Here is an 18578-nt window from a genome sequence, read left to right on the forward strand (position 1 = left end):
ATGTGAAGGTGACTTGGGCCCAGGGCCTCTGGACTCTAGGATGGGCGTCTTAGGAATGCTTGCCCTTTTTCCCCCTGGTCCTTGGAAGGCAGAGCCGGGGGCCTGATGTGGTCTCACAGTTGATAGGCCTGCCCGAAGGGACAGCACTGTCTGCTGATGCTAAATGAAGGGATGGTCATCAGGCTGAGCCAGTCCAGGCAGCAGTGACAAGGATGTCCCAAGGCCAGCTGTGATCACAAAACTGGGAACTACATGGAAAGACTGTTCTGAGGACAGAAGTGTCCAGACCCCAGCTCAACTAGCAGGGAGTGTGCAGGGCAAGGTCTTGGTGTGTGTAAGGACACTGGGTATGGGTGGAGAGAAAATTCTAGAAAGTGTCAGAAACCAGGCTTGGGCTGGAGACAGTGTTTTCCCTGGTAGCCTGTCTCTCCAGAAGGGCCAGGACTGCTTCTCACATAACTCTCCTTTCCATGAAAGCCTCCTTTTCTCCCTCTGAGTGACACTACCTCCCCCCAAGTCTTTCCCTCAGGGCTGAGTCCTTCTTCCAGACATTATTCCCAGCAAAGGACACTTTTTCTTTCTTTCTTAAAGGAGGTCATTTAAGCCTCCTTTGCCTCTGCCACCATTCATTCACCTGTTACACAGGTATCGGGGCTGTGGCTCTGAGAGCACTGTGTCGGAAGGGACCAGCATGTATAAGAATTAGGGCTAGACTGAGCTGGGGCTGGTGGGCAGGGGTGAGGCCTAATCAGAGGCCATGCCTCCTGGCAGAGAAGAGAATAAGTGGTGGGCTGAAAGGGAGTAGCAGAGGACTGCTATCTAGGAGAGATGAGGGTAGGATCCCAAGATAGAGGGGGGCCCAAGGGCCGCCCTGGATCACCCCAGAAGGGAGAAGGGAAGATACGTTGACGATATCACTGTCTGGGCTCTGTACTCCAAAGGCCCCAGCCTGTGGCGATGTCCTTCTCTATCAGTGTGTCTCTGGCCTCTGCTCTCTGCTCCTCCTCACCTGCCCTCTCTACCTCCTGCCCTGGGCACAGTGGCTTTGTGGGTTCAGTGATGCTCAGGACCTAGGCAACCTCACAGGGCCAAGGAAGACACCTCCCATCAGTCCCCCGTGTCCCCTCCACAGATTATGGCACCACAGGTCAACTGAAGCCACTACAAGTGGTGCCCTGGGAAGAGCTGGAGTCTGAGCATTTTTGTTGGGAGCCCAGGGTCCCCTCCCAGAGCTGGGACAAGAGAGACAGACATATTCCAGACCCTCACCTGCCTGCCTAAAGTACTGTGGGGGCGAAGGAGCAGGGGAAAGGGGCTGCTGAGCCAAGGCCTTGGACCTACAGGTGCCGAGCCAGAGTTAGGGGTTGCCTAGGGTGGGCTCACACAGCTGTCCTCACCTACTAGGCACCGGTGCCCCAAGCACCTAGCTGGACCTGCCGGGTTTTGAGCTCTCAGAATGCTGCTGAGGCTGGGCATGTGGGGAGCTATAGGAGGAGGGGGAGGGGAAGAGGGCCAGTGCCAGCCACGGGGCGGGGTGGGATGGTGTTACCAGGCAACCACCACACGACTGCCACCAAGGAGGGATTCTTAAAGAGCTGAGCACAGAGGCTGGGCCACTGAGGGCTGAGGCTGGGCCTCGCATACCAATGGCAACCACACAGGTCTCCTCCCTCCTCCTCCTCCCTTCCTCCCTTCTTCTCCTTTCTCCCTCCTCCTTCTGGACAAAGAGGAGGGACACCTATGTGAAGAGACCCCGGGGCTGTCAAGGCTAGGACCAGGCTGAGTTCTTTATCCCCACAGAAAGGGCTTGGATGGAGTCAGACGGCCACCTTGAGACCTACCCGGCAAGTGACACTCTCAGCCCCAAGACCTCTTTACATAAGCTCTAGTGCCAAGAGTAGGAGGGAACTCGGCCTCCTGGGCAAGTCCCTGCTGAGTGGTATTAAACTCAGACAGAACAGGGCTCATGTCTTCAGGGCCGAGCAGCCTTGAGCAGTTTCTGTCCTGAGAACCCTGCATGACCACAGAGAGCAACCAGCCCCGAAACAGGAGACAGGCTCTTGACAAAGCCGTGTCTGGTGACAGAGAAAGTCCTTTGTGTTGTCTAACTTAAATTTCCCTTGCAGAAAGTGCTCCCTGTCTTTCTCCTGGCTTCACTGCTTCGCTGGCTTCGGACAACCTTGTGTTCTGAAGCCATAGCGGCAGGGTGGCTGCTTGTCCCTCCTTCGAGGGGTGCCTTTTCCAGCCATACAGGGGAGCTAATTCTCTGGGGGGTCACTGAAGCGTCTCAGGGTATCTGGCCCCCAGCCAGGTCATAGGCAGTGTTTTGTGCTTATGGGTGGCGTCTGGACAAGAGTCCAAAGTTGTCCTTGGGACACAGGAGTCCTTTGAGACCCTCGAGTGCAAGGGGCCTGCCCTGAATGTGTACAGAGGCGCTTTCCAGCTACAGACCCGTGTTTCCACGACTCTTCCTGCTCTGCCAGTTACAGTCAGCACAGCCTTTCTGCGCGCCCTCCAACTCTATGTAGACCTGGCTGCTCCCTCTGCCCTCAACCCAGACACTGTACTCTCTCCAAAGCTCCCCGCCCTGAGTCCCAGAGTCTCATTCTCCACCCCATCCGGACCCCTCAGCACCCCCACAGACACAATGCCTGTTCAATGAATAAGCCATCAGCCTGCTTGGTTGGCAAAGGGCTGATTTGTTTGGGAATGAGGAGATGACTCAGCAGGTACAAGAGCGCTTACCTGCGCAAGCATGAGGGCCTGAGTTCAAATCCCTCAATGCCACACAGAAACCTAGATGTGGCTGCATGTGCCCCTGTAATCACACACTGTGAGGGATGGAGACAGGAGGCTTGCCACCTTGAATTTAGTGAGAGATGCTGTGTCAAGGGAGGAAGGCAGAGTGGTCCATCAGGACTCCAAATGTCTTCCTCGGGCCTCAGCACGCACCTGCACACACATGTGAACCATACGTTTAATCAGTTACTATTGGTTTCCATTTTAAAGAGTTTTCTTTTTGGCTTGGTCTCACAGTGCTGAGGATGGCATTTGTGGCCTCAAGCACCCTAACCAAATGTTCCATCACCGAGTGACACTCCCACATCCCCATGTCCACCTTTGAGACCCACAAATAAAAAATGAGCCCTTCCTGACATAGGCGACGGGGCTGGTAACAACCCACCATGCAGATGAGAAAGTGAGGTCTTTGTGGACCCACGGCGATGTCGCCTCCAGTGGAAATGAACAGGGTGGTAAAAGGAATGTGAAGAATATGTCTGGAATATGTCTAGATGTTTTAGTGGGTGGTCAGGGGAGGCCCCTTGAGGGAGAGGACAGTTCCACTGAGACCTGATGGATAAGGTAGTGCCAGTTTAAGAAGAGCTGGGAGAAAAAGGAGACATTGGAAGCAGTATGTGCAAAGGGCCTGGGGCATGAGTATGCCAGACCCTTTAGAGGAGGAGAAAGGAAGATAGGAAATTAGGGGGAGCGAGTGTGGGATGCAGCCGAGCATTCGTGGAAGAGAATATGGATTTTATTCTAAGTATAATAGGAAGCGATTTGAGAGGTTTAAGCAGGGAAGTGACATGATCTAATTTATATTTTAAAACGATCATCCAAACAACCACTTTGGAGAGCAATTTGGCAATAACTAGTAAAGTTAAAGATGCCAGCCTGCCCAGAGAAATGCTAGCAGACAAATGGGGTGGGCAAAGATGCCCCTGCCATGTCTACAAAAAGCCAGGCTGGGCCACCCATCTGCCTGTGTAGAGAATGGGGGTTGCATGGAGGGATATCTCCCTGGGAACATCACAATTGACAGCGCAAGCGCACCCAAATGAACGTCAGTGTTTAGATACAGGACAGTGAGATATGAGTTTTAGGAAATCCTTTTGCAGGACCTACACAGCAAAACTAGATAAAACAATAATTTGTTAGCTGGGCAATGGTGGCACACACCTTTAGTCCCAGCACTCGGGAGGCAAAGGCAGGTGAAGCTCTATAAGTTTGAGGCCAGCCTGGTCTACAAAGAGAGTTCCAGGACAGGCAGGGCTGCTTCGAAAAACCAAACCAAATCAAAAAAAAAAAACCAAAACAAAAAAACAATAATCTGTCATCCAGCACTAGGGGAGCTGAGGCAGTAGGCCAGCCAGGGCTATCTAGCAAGACCGTGTCTACAAAAAAATCAAAAAGGAAGCACATGCCATTTCAGAGTACTGCTGTTTCTGTGATGGAAGCACCTCAATGTTCTGTGACAGTATAGGTCTGTTTGTTGAAATAGGGTCTCTATCCCAGGCTGATCTTGAACTCCAGATCCTCCTGCCTCCATCTCCCTAATCCCGGGGTCACAAGCATGCACTCCCATGTTTCTGCAGCGCTGTGGACTGTCCCCAGACCCTAATGCACACTAGAAAAGCGTCCTCCCAACTGAGCCCCATCCCCAGCCTCATGAGTTTATCAGGCTCGGTGGTAGGTCTGTTTCTGTTGCTATAATTGAATACCAGAGGCTGAATGGAGCAGAAATTTACTTCCATGATGGCTCTGCAGCCTGGCACTCCCAGAGTATGGTGCCAGCATCCGGTAAGGGCCTTGCACTGTGTCCTTATGGGGCCCGCAGGACACCTTGGCAAGACAAAGCAAGGTGACGGCTTCAGCCACTCTTGCTCTTAGAAAGCCACTCATGTCCTTGAGTGTGGTGGCACACACTTGTAACCCCAGCACTTAGGAGGATCAGAAATTCAAGGTCAGTTGACAGCAGAGAACCTTCCACATGGAGCCACTGGCACTTTAATTAGCATGTGTTCAAGCCTCAGCTACAAAGCCAGTTTGAGGCCAGCCTGGGATTCATGAGACCCTGTCTCAAAAACCAGAACCACCACCAAAACAAACAAAAAATAAAACCAGCTCGGGTTTTCTCTTTCAAAAGGAAGCTGAAACTCAGAGAGGGCAGAGGGCCCCTGGATGTCACCTGACTTTGGCCATGGTAGGGCCTGCCCTCCTCACCGGGATCCATCCATAGCCTGCCACAAGCCTTTGCCCAGCCCCATCCACTTGCTCTGGTTCCCTCCACTCCCAGCTGGCTGCCCTAGGTCCCAGCCCCTCATTCCTGCAGATCTGGATTCCTGAGCTGGAGCCGACACCCGGCTGGCTGGGGCCCAAGCCATCTCCTGGTAATTGGGTTTCAGGGATGCTCTCGGATATGCTAATGACAGGACAAGAGTGCTGCTGGGGCTCCTGGGGGAGGGGAGCCCACTGCAGCTGGGGTCTTGCAGCCCTACAGGACTCCATGAAGGAGATCAAGCAGCCGGATTCCACCCCAGCCTCTGGCTTTCCAGCCTCACAGCCCTGGGCCAGTCCCTCAACCTCTCCTCCTTCTAAGCACATGTGTTAAAGCGGCAAAAATAGCAGGACTCCATGCAGGGTGGCTGGGGACAGGTGGAAGGAAGAGTCCACTGGACACACCTGGCTGAAGCTGCCCACAGGACAGGCTTGGCCGAGGCTTGTTCTTTGGTTCTGTGTTAGCTTCTGATGGGTCCCCCAGGGTTTGTGAACAGGGGCCTGAGGGCTGAGGGTGACGTACCTCTCTGTACCTCTCTTGCTGCTTATGTTGTCCCTACCAAAAGGCCGGCCTGAAGAGTGGGTGCCAAGTGTCACCTGACTTGGGGCTGCTGACCTAGATGGGGCCTGGGGTGGAGGTGGGGATCATCTCCAGGAGCTCTCCAGCAGTGGCCAAGCCCAAGGAACCCAGGCAGGAAGGGGTGGAAGCCCAGGCCCAGGCAGGCAGGAACAGTGGCCCCAGCCAGCTAACCTACTTCCATCTCTAAATGTCTGACTAGGCAGCTTTTGTAGGGAAGGGCGGATCCTGGGGTACAAGAATGGAGACTACAAAGCAAGGCAGTCAGGGTGAACAAGCAAGGGACGTCATGAAGGTGTGAGGATGAGAGAGCCTCATTCAAGATTCAGGGGAAATGGAGGAAGGAGACCTGACATCGGGGACAGTAGGAGGATAGGAAGTCCCTAGAAGAGCAGGCTCAGATTCAGCAGTGTGAGGCAGGCGTGTCTTGAGTAAGGTTGTGAGGGGTTCAACCCTGGGACTAAAGAAGCCAAACCTTTGTGAGGCTTCCTAAAGTATAGGCTCCAGGGTTGGACCAAACAGAGATCAGATCCTGTCTCTCCCACCTTAGTGACCTCGGGTCAGGCGCATATCTGAGCCTCAGTTTCCCCATCTCTAAGATGGAGCTACATATCCAGCATGGCCACACAGCCCTCCCTAGGAGTTGGTGAACCAGTCTTCATAGTTGGTCACCTTCTCCTGGGACCCTCTGACCCGCATGCCTGTCTGAAGCCCTGCTATGGTATCTGTGTGTCCGATAAAGGATCATGAGTTGGAATCTTAACCCCAAGTCCAGATGCTGATGGTGTTTGGAGGCAGGACCTTTGAGGTGAGTAGGGTTAGATGGAGTCATGAGAATGGGGCCTAACATGGGGTTAGTAGCTTTTTTTTTTTTCAGTCGAGATTTTATGTATCCCAGGCGAGCTTCACTAAATAGCCAAGGCTGGTCTTGAACTTCTGAGCCTTCTGCCTCCATCTCCTAAAATGCTGAGATTACAGGCGTCTGCCACTCCATGTAAAGGCATTTTTTTTTCTACCTCAGACATTCTTGTCTTCAACATCTAGCTAGGCCCATGAGGACCTGATTAAATGACTCCCTCGTCAGTAGATAAAGCAACAGAGGCCCCAGATCACAGGTCACAGCTGGGGGTTTAAGATCAGCCCTGGCAAAGGATGGGGTAACTGGCTCTTCTGCTCAGGGCTCTGTCCTGGGACAAGTCCCTTCTGTTTCCCCACCTGTAAATGGAGCAGGAGGGCATATGTGTCCATGTCAGGGTGGCCGTTGAGAGCCTTCGTGGCAGCTGGCTGGGAATGGGTTTGGTAATAAGTAGCAGCCCTGTCTCCGCACAGTCCCCCCCCCCCCCCCCCGCTTCTGCCCGTGCACCGCCAGGCCCAAGCTGACACAGCCTTGCTTTCCACTTTAGCAGCCACACCTTGAAGGACAGTGACCTTGGCCTGGGGGCACAGAGCTTGTCCAACATGGTGACTGCTCGCCCAGCTTGAGGTGCCTTTGAAGCCTCTTGCTTTATCTTCAGAATTCGGCACATTTTACATCTCATTCCATCTGCCGGTGTTTCTAATCTAAAGCATGTTTTAAACGACTCACCCTCTCGGAACACGGATCTCTACTGCCGGCCTGCGGGAGCGGGGGAGGTAACGGTGGTGACTTCCCCGGAACAGAGCCTGCCTCCTAAGCTCCCTGGGTCCCGCCGTCAGTCTGTGTGGCAATGGAACAAAGCCTCTCCAGAGCCCTCCTTGCAGGTGGCAGCCTTGCGCCTGACAAGCTGTGGGGGCTCTTCAGGAGGGGTCAGGGCCACGTGGGCAGCCTGACCTGTTCGGAGCCTGTCTGACACTGCTGTGCCCAGAGACCCTTTCAGTTGTCCAGCTCCAAAGACCCCAGGCCTTCTCTGTCCCCTCCCCTGCACCCTTCTCCTCGTCTCTCCTCCCTACCTCAGCCACAGGGCCTTACGCTGTATACCTCCCAGCTAGGCTTCTGCCTCAGGCCCTTTGCACAGCTATCCTTAGCCTGCTGTGTGCTTCTCTGGTCCAGCTTCCCCATTCAGCAGGTCCTTGCCACACGTGAGAGGCAACCTGCCAGCCCTCCTCCAGCTTTCCTTTGATCACCTTCATGACCTCTGGTGCTAACTAATTCTAGTTCAAGTTTATGCCTGTGTAGCTTTGACCGTCACCCTGCAGACAGTTTTGTGCCAGCAGAGTCCGCCTTCATCCCACTGCTCAGCTCACCGTAGCAGCAGAGAGCATCTCTGCCAAAGCTGAGGTCTGGCTCCCTCAGGAGGGATGAGAAAACAGACCAGTGAGGGTTCAAGGGTTGAGGGGAGCAGTGCCCAGATCCCCAGCTGCTCCAGGCAGGTGAAGCCAGGATGCCAGGACAAGGTGTACGGAGCTGAGGCAGGCATGTGGAGGCAGCGGCCTCCTGGGGCAGGTGCAGGGGGCTGTGCCAGCCTCAAAGTCACCGCTGTGCCTGCCTGCCCAGCCTCTTCCTGGCCCGGGCACCTGCTCAGCGCTTTCCTCGGGTCACTGGCAACTGACTCTCCTCTCTGCATCCCCCTCTCCCATCTCCCTCAGAGGACTACCCCCCTCTTCCCAGGCATGAAGGACTTAGTCTCTGTCAGGGGAAACCAGAAGGTCGCTTGGCCACTGGCCTCAGCTTGTTGCAGCACCATTCCCCACTCCCGGGCTGCCTGCTGGGCTGGCTGGTAAGAGCGTCACATAAGGAGCCGGCAGAGCCAGGTCCAGTCCCTGCACATGTGACACGCTAGGCTGAGTGACTTCGGTGTGTACAGTCTGTAACTGCCCAATTCCTTCTAGAATCATTGCTGAGGTTTGAGGTTTGGCCTGGTGGTACGCCTGTAATCCCAGCAGTTAGGAAGAGAGGCCGAGAGATAAAAAGTACCAGGCCAACCTGGGATACAGAGTGTGTTCACGACTCTGCCTAAAAACAAAATAGCATCTGGGCAGTGGTGGCGCACACCTTTAATCCCGGTGCTGAGGAGGCAGAGGCAGGCGGATCTCTGAGTTCGAGGCCAGCCCGGTCTACAGAGTGAGTTCCAGGGCAGCCAAGGGCTACACACAGAGAAACCCTGTCTCAAAAACAATCAATCAAACAAAACCAAAAACAATGAGCTGGGTACGTGGTTTAGTGCAAGTGTACTTGCCTAGCATGCAAGAGGGCCAACAGTCAGTCCCCAATACCGAAGAAATAATGTCCCTAGACACCTGCTATGTACCAAAGCTCTGTGACAGAAGCTGCAGGTGTGGCATGCCTAATGGCAGTATTCAGCAGGCTGCGTACCTGAAGAGCAGGGATGCTGGGGGAGTGGGCGAGGGTCCCAGGCCCGGGTGGGCGGTCAGCAGGTGTGCACCTGAGTGTGTCTCAGACAGGGTGGGTAATTTCTTCCAGACAGAGCTACCAGCCACGTGAACTTGGAACATGGCAGAGGGAGTCGCTGAGAGTGGGGAAAGAGAGGGGGTAATGTGTTTGTGGGGCTCTTGGCCTCCAGGCCTCGCTTGGAGCCTATTCTACATCCTGAGAGCAAAGAAGGGGTTCTCCTTACTCAGGAAGTTCAATGGGCTCCCCGTTGAGGTTTTGGGGCTTCTTCTTGGTGGTGCTGAGGATGGAACCTGGGACCTTTTCACAGTGAGCTAGGCTCTGCCTCTTAGTCATACTCCCACCCTGGGAAAGTTTTCATTGGGCAGCTGAGGTAAAAGAGAAACGGTTCAGTGTACACTGTGAGGAGACTGTCCCCGTGGTAGGGGCAGGGTCTCCCCAGATTGGTGAGCATTGCATGTGCCCTGTCCAGCCAAGCTCAGAGCTGCCATGTAGGCTCTGTGCCTTGGTGTCCCCCCGCCAAGGAAAAACATTTTAAATGCCATCGCGTGACTTTTTTTTTACAGAAATATATTAATATTACAACATTTGTGGGAGGGGGGTAGTGTTGCTTTAGCTACACACTTTGTACTCACTTTGTAGACCAGGCTGGCCCTGAGCTCACAGAGATCCATCTGCCTCTGCCTCTGCCTCTGCCTCTGCCTCTGCCACTGTTGGGATTACAGGCATGTGCCACCAGGACCAGCAGTATTACAACATTTTAAAAACGTTTCCTAAAGCTGGGCGTGGTGGCTTTTTACCTGCAGTCCCAGGACCCAAGATCCTGAAACAGGATGATCAAGAATTCAAGGTCATTCTCCCTTGCATAGATAGATAAATAGATAGATAGACAGACAGACAGATAGATAGAAATAAGATGTTGCTTGTTGAAAGTGAAGCAGGGCAGGGTGCCACCTTTGTCCCTGGACTTCCTCTGATCTTTAGTGGCACTTGCCAAACTCTCGGGGCCTGGCCCTCTCCCTCTCACTGGGCAGTGGCCACCTGCCAGTACCTAACTAGGCCAAGAGCCTGGCCACACACTTGGGAGTCCCTATTCTGCCGTCCTCAGGGAAGGCAGTGATAGAGTAGAGTAGGCACCAGGGTGTGAGAAGGTGGAAGAGAGGTGGCATGCCACATGAGCTGGGGGTGGACATGGCAGGAGCAGCAGGAAGGGCAGAGGGAGCCTGCAGGACGTGTGGGAGGCTCGGACGGAGGCACCTCAAATCTCAGCTTTCGGTATTCAGGGGACTTGCAGTGAGTGACCGGAAGGGGCACCTCAAGCTCACAGGGCCCAAAGCCAGCTGGGTAGGTTCAGTGGAGTGTGGTGAAATCACACCCACCCACGGGGAGGGAGCTTCTCATCTGCAGTGTCCGTGACAGGTGACAAGCAGCCCCCTAGAGCAGGCAGAGGACTGCAAACCTTACAACCTTCCATGTCCTTACAGCCACATGTGTGTCCTCTGGCCTAGAAACTGTACCCTGTGATTTAGATTTACATGCCACCAGAGCCTGGACCAGCTCCAGCCCCTCCTGTACCTCAAAGAACCTTTAATCCCAGCACTTGGGAGGCAGAGGCAGGAGGATCTCTGTGTATGGAGCTACAAGACACACAGGAATACATAGAGAGACTCTGTCTCAAAAAAGTAACAAATAAAAAGGCTGGATACCTGAAGAAGGGGGAGGGGAGAGGGCTGGGGAGACGGGCAGTAGTTAGACTGCTTGCTGTTCTTTCAGAGGACTGAGTTCAGTTCCCAGCACCCATTAAGGTGGCTCACAGGTGTCTTCCAAGTGACTCCAGGAACTCTCCTGGCATCCTCAGGCACACACAGACGCACAGACACATAGACAGTAAGCCAATCCTTTAAAAATAAGGTAAAGCAAGATTCTGTGGCATGTGCCTGTACGCTCAGCTGAGCTGCTGGGAGTCTGAAGCAGGAGGATTTCGTGAGCTCAGGACTTCTGGCAGATGGGGCAGCAGAGTGAAACCCGGTTTCTCTTGAAATAAGCAGACATCTAGGGGTGTCATTCAGTTGGCAAAACGCTCCTAAACATGCACAAGGCCCTGGGTTCCACCCCCAGCACAGCATACACTAAGCATGGTGATTCAGGCCTGGATTCCCAGAACTCCAGAGACAAGACGAGAGGATTCCAAGTTCAGGGATGACTACGTAGTCATCCTTGGCTACATAGTAAGTCTGGGGCCAGCAGGGGGTATGAGACCGTGTTTTTTAAAAAGATAAACAAAAACAAAAAGACTACCTTCATGGGCAGGTTGGCTGATCACAGATCTCTCCACAGGCCAAGAAGGTGACAGGCTTCGCCTACCCTTTTAACACCTGGCCTGTCCCAGGTCCACTCCTCTCTCTCTGACCCTGGCTGGGTGGACATCACTCATTCACCCTACTTGCCTCTCCCCAGGGTCAGTGGGGGCCTGGTTGGAGTGTCAGACGGCCGGGGTTGACATTCTCTCTGACTGGGGTCTGCGCACCCAGCCCAGGTCTCTGCCCCTCCTCTCCTGCCCCAGCAAGGCTTCCTGCCAACCCATTTGGCACTGTGCCCTCTTTGAGCAGGAGCCAGCTTGTTTGCAGCCGGTGTTAATTAAGAGAGAGGTGATGGGGGGAGGTGGGAAGGGCCGTGGAGGGCAGCTTCCGACAGCCGCCAGTGCTGCCCCAGGGGCTCAGGGGGCTGGAGTCAGGCCTGGGCCCACCTGAGAGGTCTCATCTTCCATCCCATGCAGGACTTCGCAGAGTACAGCCCCTGGTGTTTACAGCCAGGCCTGCTCCACTTGGAGCAAGTGCTCCTCCTTGCTTTGAGGAAGTAGGCGTGGCCAGGGGGGTGTAGCCTCTGGCCTGCCTTCCAGTTCAGAGAGACCCAGATTTAGCCTTTATTTATTTATTTAGAGCCGAGGTCTCCCGTAGCCTAGGTTGGTTTAGAATTCCTTATGTACTAGAAGATGACCTTGAACTTCTGATCCTCCTGCCTCCACCTCCCAGAGTAATAAAATTACAGGCATCAGCTACTATACATGTCTGGTCTATACATGGAAACCTGTATATCTGGTATATGCATGATTGGAAATCCAACCCAGGGATTCCTGCAATCACAAACCCTTGAAATGGACGACATCCCCAGCTCCCATCTACCCTAACCCCACACCCGCACCGTCCAATTTCTCTCTCTCTCGCTCGCTCGCTCTCAGCTTCAGCTTCCTTCTCTGTAAAATGGGAACAGGAGCCCCTCCCCGGTGGCTGTGCTGTGATGATAAGTGGGGCCCTTTAAGAAGAGCAGCAGCCTGTCTCTTGCTCAGGATCTGCTCCTTCCATAGAATCATGTCCTGGAGAGCTTCCGGGGACCAGAATGGGACCTGTGCACCCTGCCCCTTCCTGGGGTCCCCTCGGCGGCTGACCTCAGCTCTTAGCCTGTAGTGTCTCCAGCTAACTTGCCTACACGCTCAGCTGGCTCCTTCCTTGTCCCCACGGCTCCCGCTCGGTTCTAGGAGCTCCCGGCCGCTCCTCACTTCTCCATCTTAATTAGCTGCTTGTATTAATCTCGAAAGTAACGTGGCAACTTGCAGCCCTGGGTTTTCAGGCTGTGGAATTAATTATTCCCCAAGCGAAGAGCTGTCAGGTCTGGGAGGCCAGCCACTGCAAGCCACCCGACACCACTTAGCAGCATCCAGAGCTTCCGCACAAAGCCCTGGGCCACAGTCCGGCCCCTAACCCTAAAGCCCAGGAAGGCGGGTAAAACTCAACCCTGGAAGGAGCTGAAGGCCCAGCCTGGGAGCCAGACCGCCTGGGCCTCCCACTCGGGCAACAACTGGGTCTCAGGGGATCCTGTGGCCTTCCTTAGCTCCTTGTCTGGTTGGCATTGGGATTGCTTAGGGATGCAGGCCTTGTGGCCAGAAGGGGACCCCAGGCTGAACAGGGCCACTGATCATCACAGCTCTGTCATTCTGACAGAGGGGCTGCCAACCTCCCTCACCTATAGGTCAGCCACATGTCTGCATGGTAAGGCAGGAGGGGCAGCCAGCTGGGCAGTTGGCTCTGGCTAACGTGGAAAGCAGCAGCATGGTGGCTGTGAGGCCCATTGTGAGGGTACCCTGAGTGGGTACCCTCCAGGCAGGCAGAAAGCAGGGAACCTTCCTATAGCAAGGCCAAAGCTAATTCCTTTCTCGTGGCCTTTCCCCCAAACCTGTGCGCTGTGGTGTTCTTCCCAGTTTGCGTTGGAAACAGGCCCGAAGGCGGTGGCCCCACCCATCAGGTGCTGGTTGGTGCTCAGGCTTTCCTCCTCTGTCAGGTACTCCGTGGCCTCCTGCTAGCTCCCTAACAGTGCTTACCCTGTCTTGGTGCAGTTCCTTCTTCTCTTTTGTTTTTTTTTTGTTTGTTTGTTTTTGTTTTTGAGACAGGGTCTCTCTGTGTAGTCCTCACTGTCTTGGAAGTCACTGTGCAGACCATACCGGCCTCAGATTCACAGAGGGCCAGCTGCCTCTGCCTCCTGAGGGCCAGGATAAAAAGTGTGTGCTACTATGTCCCATGTGCAGTCCCTTCTAAGTGGCCTCCAACTGTGTGACTAGGCAGCCTGTGGGTCATGAGGGTAAGGACCATGCTTCCCTAGCCTCCCCTTACCTATGCTGGTCTCAGGAAGCTCTGTGTTTAAAAAAGAGGGTTCGAGGGCTGAAGCCAGGCAGTGGTGGCGCACGCCTTTAATCCCAGCACTTGGGTGGCAGAGGTATTCGGATCTCTGAGTTCGAGACCAGCCTTGTCTGCAGAGCCAGTTCCAGGACAGCCAGGGCTATACAGAGAAATCCTGTCTTACAAAAAACAAAAGGGGTGGGGTTGGGGGGGGGTGTTGGAGATGACTCAGTGAGTAAAGGCATCTGCTGCTAAGTCCGACAACCTGAGTTCAGAGCCCGGGGTCCGCACTACGGAAGGAGAGAACCAGCTCCTGCTGGTTGTCCTCCGACCTGCACATGTGTGCCCTAAGCCTGTGTGTTACCACATATTAGCGTCTTGGTGACCCTCCTATGCCCCCCCACTCCCTGGTCCCCTAGAAAACCCAGGCGCACTAGGAGCTCCCCAACACCCCACCGTTGGCTCTTGCATAAAGGGATGGGAATCCCCGTGCCCAGAGACTCAGGACCCAGGCTCCCCGGCTATCTGATTGACCCTCTGCCCGTGTACAGCTCCTTCTTGGACCCCCCCCACACTTACCTGCTTTTGTCTCTCTCTTTCTGTCTTGCAGCCAACAGCTCCCTGCTTGGAGGCGGAGGAGGTATGTACCCAGACCTTCTGAGTCTCTGGTAAGGGTGGGGGAGGGGCTGGGTGTGGGTCTCCCGTGTCAGTAGTCGGTGGTAGGCTGTTTCAGTCAGGGCACCACTGCTACGCCCATCGATAAGGCTGGGCCCCTTTGCTGGGTGACTACCATCTGAACCCAAGCCTCCTGGCTTGTAAACGAGGAGGCTGGGGCTGGGGCTGGGGCCTGCGGGATAGTAGACAAAGTCTCACTCGGTGGCTGACACCTGCTTGGCCTTTGGAAGCTCCTTACTCATTGCCCTCAGTCTCTCTCCGCTGCCTCTGCACAGTGTCCGTTTCTGCACTGCAACACCAGGTGGGGAGTAGGTGAGTGACAGGGGGTGGGGAAGACACCCCTGCGTGCCCTTGGAGCACCCACCACGATGCTGAAGCCACCCCGGTGGAGAGCAGGGTGGCCGGCCATTGGGCATGCAGGCCAGTGTAGCAGGTGCCTCCAGAGGGGCAGCCTTGTGGCTCCACATCTGCTGCAACTCGCCTCCCGCCGCCCAGTCAGCCCCTCAGCCCCCCGGCTGCTGCCGGGCAGCCACTGTCTGCACAGCGGCAAGATGATTGGTGAGCCAGGGGGCAGGGGTTAATGCGCCGTCGGATAAATCCCGGGGGCCGTGTTTACGGCAGCGGTGGCGGGGCCCAGGCCAGGTTTTAAAAGGGGGAAAAATAAAAGGGGCAGCGAAGGTCAGGAATAAATAAGCAGGGCGCTAAGAGCTGTCGGTGACCAGCCAGGATGCAGGGGGCTTGTTTGTGGCTTAAGATGCTTTCCCTCCCTCCCCGCTGTCCTCTAGCTGTCCCTGTGGAGGTCACTGCTTCCCAGGATGGAGACCTCTTCCCAGGCCTGCCCTATAAGGGGATCAGGTCCCTCCACGGTTGGTGACACCAGTGCCCCACCTGCACACCCACCCCACACCCATCCATTCACCACTCAGCACCTATTGTTCTCAGGACTGCGAGCTGGACAGCTGGATGCTGACAGATCCTGCCTGGGGTCTGGCCTGAGGCACCAGACATGATAGGGTAGTGAGGGGTCCCCCACACACCAGGACTCAGCCAGAAGCGCCTGCTCAGCTTGAGCATCAGGGAAATTTCAGGGAGAAAGGTAGGGCCTGGACTAGTGAGGAGAGGTGGGAAGAGTCCTGGGTGGAGGGAACCGACAGGTAAAGGCCTGAAGACGAAAGGAGGAGGGCACTGGGGGCCTCAGCTGGTCAGAGGCCTCAGAGTCCAGCCAGGAGGCCAGAGGAGCTGCAGGAGCTTGAGAAACCTTGTGAGGAGTTAGAGTTTTAGCTGTCCCTCTGGGGCAGGTAAAAGATGAGGGGAACACGTAGGCCTCTTAGCTTGTTGCTCCTGACCAGCTCACCCGCTTGAGAATCACAGCTCAGGCCCTCACTGTGCTCAGGAGGCCCCCAACTACCTCTCAGGCTCACCTCTGCACTCCAGGCCTTCCCTACCAGGCTACAGCACAGGACAGGTCCACTCCCACCTCAGGGCCTCTGTACTGACAGTGACAGCACCGGCACACTCTTGCCTTGGGGGCCTCCGCACCGACTGCTCCTTCCACCCTTCCACGGGGAAATGATTTTCCTTAGGGTGTCAAGTGTCTGCTCCCTTACCCCTTCCAAGCCTTTACTTGAATGCAGTTTTCCCTGCGGGGCCCACTCTGACTGCTGGCTGAGTCTTCAGCTCTCTACCCTGGCTCGCATTCTGCTGTGGTGGTTTTTCTGAGAACCTCGCTCCTTCTACCATGTGGTTATTGCTCGTCTCTGACTTTGGTCCCCTCAGAAGGGAAGGAGTCAGTCAACAGGACCTGGGTCTGGACAGCTTTCCCACGAAGAGAGGAAGTCGCCTGTGGATAGCCCACAGACATAGGCTGAGCAAAGCGGTGGCCTATGGGGTGCTCTGGCTCCCTTTTCAGTGTTAGGAGTGAAGGGAGGCTGACTAATGAGGAGCTGGGTGGGGCGGTGACCCTGGGGGAAGTAGGCCTGGAGGCCGGACTTTCATCATAATGCAGCTAAGATTTATAGAGTCTCTGCAGCTAGGGCTATTGCCCTGCTAATAAAATTAAAGCAGGTGTTGCTGAAGAACAGGATTTTGGAGGGAGGAGGCAGGGCCTGGTGGGGCCTGGCATCCGAAGTTGAAATGCAGCCTTCCAGATACCTGGACATGTCCCCTCTTCAAATATGACACATCTGTTACCCCATCGCCAACCTGACCCCAGGAAGACCCTGGGACCTCCCGTGGGAGCCCGAAGGTCTTCCTGTAAGGGCTCAGCTCTCAATCTGCCCCTATCTGTCCTTCACTCATGATGGCCCTGGAGAAGCCACACCCTTTCAGCCACAGGCAGCAGACACACTGGCAAGTCCTGCTGCATTCCTTTTTTGCTTTTGTCCCTAACTCTGGGCCCTCAAAACACACTTATACCTTACAGTGTCCTCCTCATTCTACCACCAGAATGTCTTCCCAGTGATGGTCAGGACCCAGGACACTGAGCTCCGGAGCCCCTCATTGTGGCCTCTGCTGAGCCAGCACCGGTGAAGCAGACAGGGTGCTCTCCATGTGTGTACCTGTCTGCCCAGGGTTGAGGGGCAGACAGTGGGCCTGTGGTACCTACTGTCTGCTGGGACTCAGGACTTTGCTCAGCACTCAAGTGACCCAGTTTAGAAGTAGGCCTCTCAAACAAGTGATCCTGGACTTGAGCCTTGAAGGTTGAACAGTAGAAGCTTAGCAGGTTGGCAGGATGGAGAGACACCAGGGAAGATGGCCTGATGGCCTGGGACAGTCCCAGTCTGCTGGTGGAGCTGTTGACCATCTGGCCCACTCTTCTCCCATGCCTCTGCCCTACCTCCCTGTGGAAAGCCAGTTATTGGCTCAATAAAAGATGTCTCCAACACTCCTCTATTGTATGGTAAGGAGGGAGGCGGGTCCTAAATCAGGATGGGGATCGGCAAGGCCCAAGCACCTCAGCTGTTTATTAGCGCTGAGATGTTTACTTGGCGGTGAGAAGCCGGCTTTCTCGGGGAGATTTGTGCGTTCTTTTTCAATTACCCCTCGTCTTTCTCTGCCACTTTTGCACTAAAGGGATAATAAATGTATCGGAGCGTTTCAATTATTCATCTAAATCATGACTTCGCCTGCCATGGCCAAGTCTTAGTGACAGATTAATTCAGGGCCGCCTCCTCTACCGGCATGGCCGCCATCTCTGCTCCAGCCAGCCTGCGCCCCAAAAGGCCAACTCTAGGAGCCAGTGGTTGGGGTCAGGCAGGTCCCCGGCAGGAGGGCAAGACAGTCTAGGAGGGAACCCTCTACCCCTGGCCTGGGCCTTCCAGGCTATCAGCCCCACACAAAGCTGCAGGAGCCGGGGACACCTCAGTTCCCAGGCCAAGCTGCACTAACTCACCCATACAACCCGATCCCAGCACCACATTGCTGGGAGAGGCGAGGATGGTGGGGCATCCCTCACAGCCATCTCCTGGCACCGGGCCTTTGCACCTGCCGCTGCTCCTCTGCCCTCTTGCCCAGACTCCTTACCTGACCGTGATCCCTGGCCTGCTGGCCACACCTCAAAATCTAGGGATTGGGGGTGGGGGGATGTCCCGCCTTGTGTCAGCACTGTCTTCAGCTATGCTCGGTACACTAGATGATTAGTCAAGATCTGTTTGCCCACACACACACCATCAGACCACTTAAGGGGCAGGCACAAGGTGGGCAGCATGTGCTGGGTGCAGAGTTGTCAGTGGCCGGCCATGCTTAGCCATGGCCTGATAGTTGTGTGTCCTCTGTCCCCTCACACGGTACCCAGCCCTCAGTGGCTGGCTGCACCCTCTCAGCGGCTCCTCTCCCATGTGTTCTATCTGCCTGGATCTCTGCCCTTTCCAACCGTTCTCTTGCTCCCTTTGGCCTGCCATGCCCTTTCCTCTGCTTTCTCATCCTCTCACTTACCTCCTTACTCTGCTCTGTCCCTGCGAGGACTAGCAAGGCCTCTGAGCACGGGACCCCAACAGGCCTTCCTGTCGATTCTTTCCAAGCCGCTAGCTGACATCACTGCCGCTAATCTGTGATTGTTTCCGTGGCCTCTGGGCGAGCTGACACTGCTGCCCTGATGAATGGTGGCCGGACTCAGTGGATAACGTGACCTCCACAGCCTGTGGGCTGCACTGGGTGCTCCAGCAGCCCGGGTGTGTGGGGCTGCCCTGCCTCTCTCTGCCACCCGTGGGACTCGGAAGCAGCAGGCAGCCTGAGGGCTCCCAAGAGCCAGGAAGTGCATGGTGGACACACA

At 55.2% G+C, this 18578-nt stretch overlaps 1 protein-coding gene across 3 annotated transcripts in view; it reads left to right on the top strand.

The window, feature by feature from the left end:
• Macrod1 (mono-ADP ribosylhydrolase 1) overlaps positions 1-18578 on the top strand; it is a 139896-nt gene that overhangs the window by 113946 nt on the left and 7372 nt on the right. For all 3 annotated transcript variants that reach the window (XM_021642272.2, XM_021642271.2, XM_021642273.2), the window contains exon 4: positions 14244-14273. In XM_021642272.2, coding sequence (XP_021497947.1) covers positions 14244-14273 — 30 coding nt within the window. The remainder of the gene's footprint in view (positions 1-14243; positions 14274-18578) is intronic.

This window comes from Meriones unguiculatus, chromosome 1, assembly GCF_030254825.1.
Source record: "Meriones unguiculatus strain TT.TT164.6M chromosome 1, Bangor_MerUng_6.1, whole genome shotgun sequence".
NCBI classification, from domain to species: Eukaryota; Metazoa; Chordata; class Mammalia; order Rodentia; family Muridae; genus Meriones; species Meriones unguiculatus.